This window comes from Gavia stellata, chromosome 28 (assembly GCF_030936135.1).
Source record: "Gavia stellata isolate bGavSte3 chromosome 28, bGavSte3.hap2, whole genome shotgun sequence".
NCBI lineage: Eukaryota > Metazoa > Chordata > Aves > Gaviiformes > Gaviidae > Gavia > Gavia stellata.
Window position 1 is genome coordinate 5,836,782 of NC_082621.1, and position 14,162 is coordinate 5,850,943.

A 14,162-nucleotide genomic window follows, 5' to 3' on the forward strand; every position below is an offset into this window, starting at 1 on the left:
CCCGGTGCAGACCCATCCCGGTGCAGACCAGACCCCGGTGCAGACCAGACCCCGGTACAAACCCATCCCGGTACAAACCCATCCCGGTGCAGACCCATCCCGGTGCAAACCCATCCCGGTACAAACCCATCCCGGTACAAACCCATCCCGGTGAAAACCCATCCCGGTACAAACCCATCCCGCTGAAAACCCATCCCGGTGCAGACCCGACCCCGGTGCAGACCCATCCCGGTACAAACCCATCCCGGTACAAACCCATCCCGGTGCAAACCCATCCCGGTGCAGACCCATCCCGGTGCAGACCGGACCCCGGTACAAACCCATCCCGGTGCAGACCCATCCCGGTGCAAACCCATCCCGGTACAAACCCATCCCGGTACAAACCCATCCCGGTGAAAACCCATCCCGGTACAAACCCATCCCGCTGAAAACCCATCCCGGTGCAGACCCGACCCCGGTGCAGACCCATCCCGGTACAAACCCATCCCGGTACAAACCCATCCCGGTGCAGACCCATCCCGGTGCAGACCGGATCCCGGTGCAAACCCATCCCGGTGCAGACCCATCCCGGTGCAGACCACCACCGGCAGCCACCGCTCGGCCCGGGCCGGCACAAACGGTTAACACCGCCCGGGCTGAAATGTGGCTCCTCCCGGTACCTCCCCGCGCCCGGCCCCGGTCCCGGCGGGGCCGCCCAGCCCCAGTCCAGCCCCAGCCCCATCCGCCGCCGCCGCCCAGCTCGGCTGCACCGGCCGGGGGCACCGGGGGCACCGGGGGCAGCGGGAGCACCGGGGGTACCGCGGGTACCGGGGGTACCGGGGGTACCGGGGGTACCGGGGCACCGGCCCCGCACCATGATCTGCGGCAGGAAGGCTCGTCCCGCCGCCGAGCAGCCCCGCTCCCCGTCGGACGGCTCCGGTGGCCCCCGCCGACCCGGCAGAGCCTTGAAGAAAATGGGTGAGTCCCGGGGCCGGTCCCGCCGGTGGGGGGGGTGGGACGGGGGACCCGACGGGGCGGGCAGGGGGGGGGACCGGGCAGAAGCTCCGGTGGGGCTGTGCCAGCGGGGGTCCCGGGAGGGATCTCGGTGGCTCGGAGGGTCCCCGAGGTGGATGGGGACCCCCATGGCAGGGATGGGGCCCCATGGCAGGGAGGGGTCCCCAAGATAGCCAGGGTCCCCGTGCAGGAAATTGTCCCCACGGCTGGGTGAGGTCCTCACCATGGGGAGGGGTCCCCATGGCCACGAGGGTCCCCTTGCCGAGGAGTGTTCCCAAAGTGGATGGGGTCCCCCATGGCAAGGATGGGTCCCCATGGCCAGGAGGATCCCCATGGCAGGGAGTGTCCCCGAGGGGGATGGCGTCCCCCACAGCAGGGAAGGGTCCCCGTGGCTGGGAGGGGTCCCCAAGGTAGCCCCAGAATAGCTGTGTATTGCCCCAGACGTTGGGGGCAGAGGGGCTGGGGTTCAGCCACATCATGGGTGACAGGAGCCCTCCCACTCGGGGTGTTTATTGTCCCCAAGGCTCAGCTCCTGGTACCCTCACCTAATACCCTGCCTCAGTTTCCCCACACAATGGCTCTGCCCACAGCGCTGTTAGTTCGCTGCCCCACTGACCCATAGGAGCTCAGGGCAGAGCTGCCCGTGAGGCGCAGGCGGAAGGAGCGGGTGCCTGGGAAGGTCAGGGTGCGCCTGCCGGGCCCGATCCTGCGTGGGAGCAGTGGGCAGGGCAGGAGCTGGCCCTGTGCCACGGCGGGAGGGCTTTGCTCCCACTGCTGTGCTGGCCCGTGTGTGGCTTTGGGCGTGCGGCCCTGTGCCCAAAACTGCACGGCTCAGCGCGGCCGTGTGTCTGCTGCAGCTCTGTGTGTCCCTGTGTCCATGTGTCTGTGTGTCCGTGTGTCTGTGTGTCCCTGTGTCCATGCATCCAGGGGTCTGTGCACCCATATGCTTGTGCATCTGTGTATCCACGTGCCCATGTGTCTGTGTGTCCTTGCATTAGTGCATCCATGCATCTGTCTGTCCCTGCATCTCTGTGTCCATGCATCCGTCTGTCCCTGCATCTCTGTGTCCATGCATCCATGTATCCATACATCCCTGCATCTGTATATCCATGTGTCCATGTGCCTGTGCATCAGCGCATCCGTATGTCTGTGCATCCATCTGTCCTTGCATCCATGTGTCTATGCACCCATACATCCCTGCTTCCCTATGTCCATGCATCCATGTGCCTGTGTGTTGGTGCATCCATATGTACGTGCGCCCATATGTGTCCGAGTGTCCATGCATCCATATGCTTGTACATCCACGTGACCATGCGTCCTTGCATCAGTGCATCCATGTATCCATACGTCCCTGCATCTGTATATCCATGCATCCATGTGTCCATGTATTGGTGCATCCCTATGTCCATGTGTTCATACACTTGTGCACCTGTGACCCCATGTGCTCGTGTGTCCGTGCATCTGTATGTCCGTCCATCTGTATGCCCACGTCTGTATCCATGCGTCCATGCATCTGTGCATCCATATACTTGTGCATCCATGTGCCCATACATCCCTGCATCTGTATATCCATGCATCCATTTGTCCATGTATCAGTGCATCCATATATCCGTGCATCCATGTGCCTATGCATCCGTGTATCCATGCATCCATACACTTGTGCACCCACGACCCCATGTGCCCGACAATCCGTGTGTCCGTCCACCTGTGTACCCAGGTGCCTGTATCCATATGTCCATACATCCGTGCATCCATATGTGTCCGTGTGTCCATACCTGCCCTCTGAAGGTGCCCTCAATCCTGCACTGCAGGCAGGGTGTGACCGCGCAGGAGGTGGTGGCAGCTGGTGGCTGCATCCCCAAGGCCGTGGCCGGCTCCGGATGTCCCTGCTTGGCCCCAAACCTGCCATTTCCCAGCCCAGGAGCAGTGTCTCCGGCCGGAGCGGGGACATGGGAGCTGGGGCTGTTCCTAAGGAGTGGTTGCTGAAACAAAAAAGGAGGAAATAAGTGGTCTTTGGAGAATAGAAGGAAAAGTCCCGGCCCCGTTGTGATCCTGGGCGTGGGCCCGCGGGTCCCCCGAGGCCACCCTGTCGTCATCATTCCTGGCCTGAACTCCGCCGCCAGCACCATCCTGGCGCTCCCCACACGGGATTTGGGCAGCTTTGCTGAGATTCAGCAGCTGGGCTGTGCTGCGTGAGCAGGACTCCGTCACCGCCCCGCCGTGCCCTGTCCCCCCCGGCCGGCCACACGGTGCCCCAGAGGGGCCTGTTGGCAGCGGCTTGTCCTGTCTGTCCTCTCCTGTCTGCCCTGTCCCATCCCATCCCATCCCATCCCATCCCATCCCATCCCATCCCATCCCATCCCATCCCATCCCAACCTGTCTGTCCCATCCCATCCCATCCCGTCCTGTCCCATCCCGTCCCATCCCGTCCCGTCCTGTCTTCTCCTGTCTGCCCTGTCCCATCACATCTGTCCCATCATGTCCCATCCTGCCCGACCTACCCTGCCCTGTCCTGTCCCATCCCATGATATCCCATCCGGTGCCATCCCATCCCATCCAGTCCTGTCCCATCCTGTCATGTTTGTCCCACCCAACTCTGTCCCCTCCCGTCCTGTCTGTCCCACCCTGTTCTGTCCCATCCTACCTGTCCCCTCTTGTCCCATCATGTCCTGTCTGTACTGTCACAACCTGTCATATATGTCCCATCTCATCCCATCCCATCACCCTTTCCTGTCCACCCCACCCTGTCCTGTCCTATCCCTCCATCCTGTCCCATGCCGTGCTGTGCCATTCTGTCCTACTGTGTCTGTCCCATCCCGTCCCGTCCCGTCCCATCCCATCCCATCCCATCCTGTCCCATCGCATCATGTCTGTCCTATCCCACCCTGTCCTGTCTGTCCCATGCCATCCCATGCCACCCAATACCATGCCACCCCATCCCACGCCACCCCACCCCATCCCATCCCATCCCATCCCATCCCATCCCATCCCATCCCATCCCATCCCATCCCATCCCATGGGTGTGCGGGGGTGTACATACGCAGGTGTGCATACAGATGTGCACTGAGTCCCCCTCGCTCCCACCCAGTATCCCCAGTACACCCCCAGAGCCTCCAGTACCTCCCAGTGCCCCCCAGTGCCCCCCCGGTAGCTGCGCAGGGTGCCCACGGGCTGGTCCCCCGCAGGCCTGACGGAGGACGAGGACATCCAGCGGATGCTGCGGGGCTCCCTGCTCTGGAAGATCAAGTCCCGGGGGGGCCCCCGGGAGCGGCTCTTCCGCCTGCAGGAGGACGGGGCGACCGTCTGCTTCGAGGGGAGATTCAGGCGCGCTCGCTCCCAGCAGAGCTGTGAGTGTCGGCGCTGGGGACCGTCCCCCGGGCGCTGGGTGACCCTGGACCACGTCCTGCGCAGCCTCGAGCTGTAGGGAGGGGTTGGGACCTGGGCAGTGCCCCAAACCTGCCCATGGGGACCTGGGCATGAGCCAGGACCCAGACCCCCACCCAGTACCTAGACGCTCACCCAGACCCCCACCCGGGACCCAGACCCTACCCCGGGACCCAGATCCCAACCCAGCACCTAGACCACAACCTGGGACCCAGACCCCCACCCAGAACCCGGACCCCTTCCCAGGACCCAGACCCTTACCTAGGACCCCCACCCAGGACCCAGACCCCCACCCAGGACCCAGACCCTCACTTGGAGCCCCACCTGGGACCCAGACCCCCACCCAGGACCCAAATACCCCTCTGGAACCTGGACCTCAACTCAGGACCCAGCCCCCAACCCAGGGCCCGGACCCTGACATGTGAACGAGACCCCACCCTGGGACATGGACCCCCATGTGCAACCCAGATGTCCACCCTGGGACCCAGACCCCACCTGGACCCCAATCCAGGACCCAGACCCCCACCCAGAATCCAAGCCCCAATCTGGGACCTAGACTCCCACCCAGGACCCAGACCCCCACCTGGATCCCCACCTGGGACCTGAAACTCCACCTGGGACCCAGACATCAGCCCAGCACCCAGACCCCAATCCAGGACCCAGACCCCCATCCAGGACCCAGACCCCCATCCAGGACTCAGACCCCAGTCTGGGATCTGCACCCTCAGCCTGGAACCCAGACGCTGACCTGAGATGTGAACCCCAGTCCAGAACACAGACCCCCAGCCAGGACCCGGACCCCAACCCACTGCACCCAGTGCCCCCCAGTGCCTTCCAGTGCTTTCCAGTGCATCCCATTACATCCCAGTGCTTCCCAGTGCCTCCTAGTGCACCTTAGGTCGAGCCCCCAGAGCCCACACCCTCCCCTGTCCCCCTTGGGACCAGCACGAGGTCCTGTCTCCATCCCGGTCAGACTCTGTCCCCACTCCTTGGCATCACCCATCTCTTTCCACCCTCTCATCTGGGACGGGTGCCCAGAGCTGGCACCGCTGCAAGACAGCTCCATCCCCGGCTGGCATCCCTGTCCCCATCCCCGCAGGGGACAGTGGCCACAGCTCCTGTCTCGCCTGGGATTAGTGGGTTAAGCCTGGGTGCGGCATCAACAGGAGCCAAGTCCTGGTCTCCTGGGGTGCCCCCGGGGACACGTAGGGTGTCCATCAGCAGGATGTCTTGCGGGATGCTCATGGGTGGGGGAAATGCTGAGGGACCACCTCCGTCCCCGGGGTGGCCCCATCACCACCTGTGTCCCTGCAGTCTCGGTGATCCACATCGAGGGGGTGCGTGAGGGACACCAGTCAGAGGGTCTACGCAAGTACGGTGCCGCCTTCCCTGAGCGGCACTGCTTCACCCTCGTCTTCAAGGGCAAGCGCAAGAACCTCGACCTGGCCGCCCGGGGCGAGGAGGATGCCCGCCACTGGGTGCAAGGGCTCACCAAGCTGATGGGGCGGCTGCAAGCCATGAGTCAAACGGAGAAGCTCGACCAATATCCTTTGTTGGAGCTATGGGGGCTTGGGAACAGGTTGGGGATGGCCGTGGGGGTGACGCCGCGTGGTTTCCTTACCCTGGCGTAGCTGGATTCACGGGGTCCTGCAGCGAGCAGACAGGAACAAGGACAACAAGATGTCCTTCCGGGAGGTGAAGAGCATGCTGAGGATGATCAACATCGACATGGATGATGTCTACGCCTACAAGCTCTTCAAGGTACCCATCCTGTGCTCCCTCACCTCCCGTCCCCTGCAGCTGTCACAGGGAGGGAATGCTGGCTCCTTCTCTGCATTTCCAAGCATAAAGAACTGTCAAACTCATCACACCCAAAGCCACCTACCATCACCAATTGTTGGGTTCACCACCAGTGGTTGGGTCCCTACTCATGATGAAGTGGGGTGAACTGTGCTCCCCATTGCTGTGTGGGTCCCCAAGGTGTGACATTTTCCCTCCATCGGCAGCTGTCCCCAAGGCCATGTCCCAAGGTCCCTTTCCACCTGGGAAACTGACTCACAGCGCTCTGCTCTGCTCCATCCCGTACTGGAGGGTCAGAGGGCTAGGGGTGGGGGGACAGAGGGGACGTGCCCCCACACCCTCCTAAGCACAACCCATCTCCGAGCCCTATGCCAGTAGCTGAGCCCCCCCAAACTCATCACACATGCTGCCAACCCCAAGGGACAGGCAGGACGAGGCAGGGGGTGGCCATACCCCCTCCCCACGGGCAGGGGACAGTCCCCAAATTTGGGCTGTGGTCCCATCAGGAGTGCGACTGCTCGGGTGATGAACGGCTGGAGGGCCGGGAGCTGGAGGAGTTTTGCCGACGGCTGCTGCGGCGGCCGGAGCTGGAGGAGCTTTTTGGGCGGTACTCGGGTGAGGACTGTGTCCTGTCGGCCGAGGAGCTGCGGGATTTCCTACGGGATCAGGGCGAGGACACCAGCCTGCGCCAGGCCCGCGCCGTCATCCGTGCCTACGAGCTCAACGAGAAGGGTAGGGCTGAGGACGGCCAGCTCGGGTGGCGGTGGGATGGTGCGATGGGTGCTGCTGGAGCCAAGGGAGGTCATGGATGGCGTGGGGATGGGGCTCTTCTTGGTGGTGTCACCCCCCAAGCTGGTATGGGGTCCTCCAAGACTTGGGTGAGTGTCCCTGTCTCACTTCCCCAGGGTGGCATGGGGTGTCAGCAGTCCAACACGTGGCCTTGCTGGTGCCTGGTGGATGTGGCACTGTGGGGACAGGGGACGTGAAGGTGGGGATGGACAGCAGGTGGACCTCCATGTCTCCTGGGTGGGTGATGCAGTGCCAGCCCTAGCATGAATGTGACACTGCTGGGGGACCACCATGTCCCTTGGGTCCCACCATGGCAGATCCAGGGTGAACATGGCACTAGGAGGACAGGGGACATCAGGGTGGGGATGAAGGACCTCCGTGTCTCTTTCGTATCACAGTAGTATCCCTAGGGTAGATGTGGCACTAGCAGGATGGGGGACATCGGGGTGGAGATGGGACACCAAGGGGACCTCCACATCCCCTGGGTGTCACAGTGCCAGGTCTGGGGTGAACATGACACTATGAGGACAGGGGACGTCAGGGTGGGGACAAGGAACCTCCACATCTCATGGGTGCCACCACGCCAGCTCCACAGTGAATGTGGCGCTAGCAGGATGAGCGACATCAGGATGGAGATGGGACACTGAAGGGACTTTACATGTCCCCTGGCTGCCGCAGTGCCGGGTCTGGGGTGAACATGGCACTGCTGGGAGGCAGGAGACATCCGGGTGGGGACAGTCCCTGGGATGCCACCCTGCCAGCGGCATGCCAGTCCTCTGTGACGCCCCGCCGCTGTGTCCCGCAGCCAGGCAGCAGGACCTGATGATGCTGGATGGCTTCATGATGTACCTCCTCTCGGCCGCTGGTGACATCCTCAACCAGGAGCACACCAAGGTGCACCAGGACATGAGCCAGCCCCTGTGCCACTACTTCATCTCCTCCTCCCACAACACCTACCTGACCCGCAACCAGATCGGTGGCACCAGCAGCACCGAAGCCTACGTCAGGTGGGTGCCCCTGGTCAGATGCTCCGTGCCCAGATGGTCCCATGGTTCGAGAGTGCTGGGGTGGTGCAGGGACTCATCCGGTGATGGTGTGGTGACAGGGCGCTGATGGCGGGATGCCGTTGCGTGGAGCTGGACTGCTGGGAGGGCTCCGATGGGGAACCCGTCGTCTACCATGGCCACACGCTCACCTCCAAAATCCTCTTCCGCGATGTCATTGAGAGCATCCGTGACTATGCCTTCAAGGTGAGCTGGGTGCTGGCAGCCCTGGGGCAGGTGCTGGGTCCTGGGTGCTGAGCGCTGCCCATCGCCGTCCCCAGCAATCGCCCTACCCTGTCATCCTGTCCCTGGAGAACCACTGTGGGCTGGAGCAGCAGGCCACCATGGCCCGGCACATGAAGGCCATCCTGGGGGACATGCTGCTGACACAGCCGCTGGAGGGGCAGGACCCCCATGACCTCCCATCCCCGGAGGTAAGGCCACCTGCCCACCCACCACAGTGTCCCCATGTCCCCTCTGAGCCCTGAGCTCCGCCCTTCCTCCTGCAGCAGCTGAAGGGGAAGGTCCTGGTGAAGGGCAAGAAGCTGCCAGAGCCATGGCACGAGCCCCGGGGTGTCACCTTCGTTCCGGACCCTGAGGAGCAGGAAGAGGAGGAGGAGGAAGAGGAAGAGGAGGAGAAGCTGCAGGAGAGAAGCAGCCATCGAGTAAGGGTCTCTCCCAGGGCTATGGTGCCAGGGGACCACGGCATCCCAGTGGTTCTGGGGGACCGTGGCATCCCGGCAGTGCCACGGGACCACTGTGTCCCAGCAGTGCTGGGGCCCGGGGCAGGTGAGCACTGCCAGCATCCCCTGACACAGCCCTGCTCTCTCCTCTTCCAGTCGCTGCAGCCGCTGCAGGAGGTCAAACCTCTGCAGGTGGGTCGTGTGATGGAGCTGGGTGGGCTGATGGGTCGGGTACCGTGGGGGCGGCGAGAGGCTGTCACTGCCTGGCAGAGGGGACCGAGCTTGGGGACTCGTCGACTGTGCCTCCCTCTTCCCTTGTTGGGCTGGGTGCTCCATTTCTGGGGTCTCCATCACCTCAGGGTCTCCATTGCCTTGGGAACTCCATGACCTTGGGTCTCCATCTCTTTGGGGTCTCTATCACCTCTAGGGTGACCCCTCATGGTCTCCATTGCCTTGGGGGAGTGTTCTCCATTGCCTCAGTTCTCCATCACCTCAGGGTCTCCATCACCTTGAGGTTGCTGTCACCTCAAGTTCTCCATCATCTTGGGTTGTCCACCACTTCAAGGTCTCCATCACCTTGGGGTCTCTAACATCTTGGGTTGTCCATCACCTTGGGTTCTCCATGACCTCAGGGTCTCAACCTGCTTGGGTTCTCCATCATCTCAGGGTCCGTCACTCCATTGCCTTAGGTTCTCCATCACTTTGGGGGTCTCTATGGCCTTGGGGTCTCAGCACTAGCAGGGTAGGGGGGTCTGTAGACCCTCAGGCAGGTGGGTGGCCACCAGAGCCAGGGTGGCCCTGACACCATGGTGGCTCCTGCAGGCCAAGGACGCATCACAGGTGGCCCCGGAGCTGTCGGCCGTGGTGGTGTACTGCCAGGCTGTCCCCTTCCCCGGCCTGGCCCACGCCCTGCGCCATCCCCGGCCCTGTGAGATGTCCTCCTTCAGTGAGAGGAAGGCTCGGAAGCTCATCAAGGAGGCGGGTGAGGGCGATGGGATGGGGACATGGACAGAGTGGCTCCATGCTCCTGACCTCACTGGGATGCAGGACGGGGCTGGGACCGATGGGCTCTGTCACCGGGGTGGCTCCATGGGTGGTGGTTGGGGGCACGCTGGCCTCGGCCCGGCTGCTCTGGTCTGGTGGGACTGGGGTCTGGGACCAGGGTCTGGGGCCAGAGGCCAGGGTGAGGGTCACAGGTCCAGGATCACGGTCTGCTGTAAGGGTCTGGGGTCAGGGTTTGGGAAGTGGCATCTGGGTCCAGGGTCAGGTCTGGGGTCAGGGTCTGGGATCCAGGGACAAGGTCCAGGGTCAGGGTCTGGGGTCTGAAGTCAAGGTGTGGGGTCAAGGTCAGGATCCAGGGTCAGGGTCCAGGGTCCAGGGCTTGGATCAAGGTCTGGGTCAACATCTAGGGTCTGAGGTCTGGGGTCAGGGGCTGGGGTCCAAGGTCAAGGTCCAGGGTTGGGGTCTGAACCCCAGGGTCTGGGTCACATTTCAGGCTCTGGGTTCACCCAGCCAGGCAGGCTCCGTCTGTGTCCCCAGGCACACGGGTGCAGGCAGAACACAGTCACCCGCTGGCAGGGCCCCGCACCTGCACCCATGGGTGCAGCGGCCCTGCTCAGCCATCCCCCCCTTCCCCCCAGGCCCGGCGCTGGTCCGGTACAACACCCGGCAGCTCAGCCGTGTCTACCCGCTGGGGCTGAAGATGAACTCCTCCAACTACAACCCCCAGGAGATGTGGAACGCCGGCTGCCAGCTGGGTGAGACCCCATGGCCCCCAGGGGACACCCCATGACCTGGCACCACCCCCACACCCCGCCCAGAGCTGTCACCCACCCTGACACCCCATCCCCCTGTCTCCACAGTGGCCCTCAACTTCCAGACGCCGGGCTACGAGATGGACCTGAATGCCGGGCGCTTCCTGGGCAATGGGTGCTGTGGCTATGTGCTGAAGCCCCCCTGCCTGCGCAGCCCCCCCGGAGAGGGGCCCTGCCACCTGGCGCTGCACGTGAGGGTGAGGGCACCCCGCTCCCCCCAGCCCCACACGCGGGTGGGTGCCACCCGCATCCCTGCTGGGTGACACACATGATGTTCCCATGCCTGGCCAGGTGCCACCTGCATCCCTTTTCCCAGGTGACACCAACCCCACACCCAAGCAGGTGCCACCCATTTCCCTTCTGGGTGACGCCAACCCCATGTTCAGCCAGGTCCCACCCACATCCGTTCTGGGTGACACCAACCCCATGTCCAGCCAGGTGCCACTCGCACACCTTCTCCTGGGTGACACCAACCCCACACCCACCTGGCTGCCACCGACCTCTCTTCTCCTGGGGACACTGACCCTGTCCTCACATCTGTTTGGGTACCATCCATGTCCCTACTCCTGGGTGACACTGACCCCATTCCCATGCCCGGCCAAGTGCCACCCATGTCCCTTCTCCGGGAGACATCAACCCTGATCCTGCACCCAGCCATGTGCCACCCATGTCCCTTCTCCTGGGGACATCAACCCTGATCCTGCACCCAGCCATGTGCCACCCATGTCCCTTCTCCCAGGTGACACCAACTCTGTCCCCAAACCCAGCTAGTATCAGTCATGTCCCTTCTCTGAGGTGGCACCAACCACCTTCCTCCTCCCCACGCATCCCCGCTCCCAGCCAAGTGCCACCTACGTCCCCTTTCCTGGGAGCACCAACCCTGTCCCCGCACCCAGCCATGTGCCACTCATGTCCCTTCTCCTGGGTGGCAGCAACCACCTCCCTCCTCCCCACCTCGTCCCCACTTCTAGCCGGGGGTCACCCACATCCCTTCTCCTGGGGCCCGCCACGCCACGGTGCCCCGTGCCGCCACCCTCTTCCCCCAGGTGATCACGGCGCAGCAGCTGCCCAAGCTGAACAGGGAGAAGGGGAGCTCCATCGTGGACCCCTTCGTGCGGGTGGAGATCCACGGCATCCCGGCCGACTGCAGCAAGCAGCAGACCCACCACAAGCTCAACAACGGTGAGCACCCGCTTGGGCTCCCGTGGCCCGGCCACCGGGCCCCAGGGACACCCCAGGGCACCTAGTCCCCAGGGCACCCCAGGGCACCCGATCCCCGGGGCCACCCAGATCCCTGGGAAACCCCAGGGCACCCTGATCCCCAAGGCACCCCAGGGCACCCGGTCCCTAGGGGCACCGCGGGGCACACTGATCCCTGGGCACCTCAGGGCACCCTAAACCCCTTGGACACCATAGGGCACACGGATCCTCAGGGACACCCCAAGGCACCTGGATCCCCAGGGCACCCTGACCCCCAGGGGGTGGCAGAGCCCTCAGGCACCCAAGACCTCGGGCACCCAAGACCCCAGGCACCCGCTGCCCCCTGCACCCCAGCCACTGCCCCCGGTTGAGCCAGCACCCAGGACATCCCAGTCCCCTCCGTGCACCCCAGTGCCTCAGTGCCCCATCCCCAGCACAGCCTGATCCCCGCCAGTGGTAGGGCCCCAGCACGTCCCAGTTGTCCCCAGTGCTGCTGCCTGCTGCCCTCCAGTATACCCAGCCCAGCCCTAGTATGACCCTCATTCACCCAGTATTCCCCATCATGTCCCCAGTATGACCACCATTCCCCCAGTATAGCCCAGCTCAGCCCCAGTATGATCCCTGTTTCCCCAGTATAGCCCATCATGGCCCCAATATGACCCCCATTACCCCAATATAGCCCGTCACCATCCCAGTATGACCCCCATTACCCCAGTATAGCCCTGCCCCACGCCAGTGTCACCCCCATTACCCCAATATAGCCCATCTCCATCCCAGTATGATCCCCGTTCCCCAGTATAGCCCAGCCCAGCTCCAATATGACCCCCATTCCCCCAGTATACCCCAGCCCAGCCCCAGTATGACCCCGTTCCCCCAGTACAGCCCAGCCCAGCATCACCCCCACTCCCCGAGTCTGCCCCAGTCCCCACATACCCCAGTGCAGGATGACGGCTACGCCGGGGCAGGGCCGAGCGCGCTGGTGGGACAAGCCGGTCCCCACGTCCGGGCTGAGGGGTGGCCCCGGTGGCCGCGGCAGCAGTGCCCACCACCATCCCGGTGCCGTAGGCTTCAACCCGCGCTGGGAGGAGACGCTGAGCTTCCAGCTGCGGGCGCCCGAGCTGGCCCTGGTGCGCTTCGTGGTGGAGGACTACGACAGCACCTCCTGCAACGACTTCGTGGGGCAGTTCACCCTGCCCCTGGCCAGCATGAGGGAAGGTGGGTGGGTGCCGCCCTCCGCTGCCTCCGGGGAAGGGGACGGTCCCCTGCCACCTGCTCAGCTCCCATCTCTGTCCCCAGGGTATCGTCACATCCATCTGCTCTCCAAGGACGGGGCGTCCCTGTCTCCCGCCACGCTCTTCGTGCACATTCGATACAAGAGCCTGTGAGGTCCCCGCGGTCCCGGCGAGAGGGACGTCATGTCCCCGTGTGGGGGACAACGTGGTCCTCCATGGGGTGGGCACCCACCTGTGCCAGAGACTCCCCCCTCCCTGTGTGGGGACAGCCTGGGGACACCGTTTGCTTGGCTGCGGTGACAAGCAGGGCTGGTTGGGGGACCCCAAGGGGGTGGGGGACCCTCTCCATGTCCCACAGTGCCACCCCATCTGCTGGCCTCTGTGCCCTGCTCCTCCCCTCCCTGGCTGTGACCCTGAGGGGACAGGGACACTGTGACAACCAGGATGGGGTGGCTGGGCCACCAAAAGCCCAACACAGCCCCAGGGGGGTGAGATGGGTGACAGGAACCCCCAAACGTCACCACCACCGGCCATGCTCAATCCCAGCCCCTCCTTGGGCTGGCAGGATGGTGCCATCACCATGAGGTCCCCACGGGGACCCTGTCACCGTGCAGTCCCCGAGGGGATCCCGCCACCACATGCCCCATCATGCCCATGGCATCAAGGCTTTGCTTGGCTGGGGGCCGCGTTCCCAACCCCTGCTCCAGCACCGGCGACGGTCACAGATTTATACCCCGGTGCCAAGCCAGTCGAATAAAAGTTTTATTTTAACAGTGCCTGTCCCGGCATCCGTCACCTCCCGGGGCCCACTGCAGGGTGCGGAGAGGCTGTGGGGGGGATGAGCACTGCCCCGGGGAGCTGGAAGCACCCATGGGTGCTGCACCCATGGGGGCCAGGGGAGCTTGTCAGAGCAGCTCCCAAAACTGCCACAGGGAGGGTCCCACCAGACACCCGCCCTCCCACACCCCGCACCCAGTCTCCCCAGCCCAGGACACAGGGGATGCGGGAGGGGACGCGGAGGTACTTGCATAGGTGACACGGGACCCCGAGCAGGGAGGATGCGATGGCACTGCTGGGGGAACGTGACGGGCTCCTGGCCCCGCACCAATGCCCCGCAGGTCCAGGCCAGGGTGCGCAAAGCCCCGTGAGATCCGTGGTGTGCCATGGGGCATGACGGTGGCACAGAGGGACAAGGAGGCGTGGGAGTGCATAGGCGGAGTCTTG

The 14,162-nt window shown here is 64.0% G+C and overlaps 1 protein-coding gene across 1 annotated transcript; it reads left to right on the forward strand.

Moving 5' to 3' along the window:
• Nucleotides 1-640: 640 nt before the first annotated feature.
• PLCD3 (phospholipase C delta 3) lies at nt 641-13,764 on the forward strand. The gene is given in 17 exon segments (XM_059830373.1): nt 641-723; nt 725-957; nt 4,179-4,340; nt 5,692-5,920; nt 6,009-6,138; nt 6,684-6,909; nt 7,772-7,973; nt 8,072-8,216; nt 8,291-8,443; nt 8,519-8,674; nt 8,849-8,884; nt 9,515-9,674; nt 10,333-10,449; nt 10,555-10,703; nt 11,553-11,688; nt 12,772-12,921; nt 13,003-13,764. Coding segments are annotated over 17 exon segments (2,556 nt in total). The 3' UTR covers nt 13,092-13,764.
• Nucleotides 13,765-14,162: the final 398 nt, after the last annotated feature.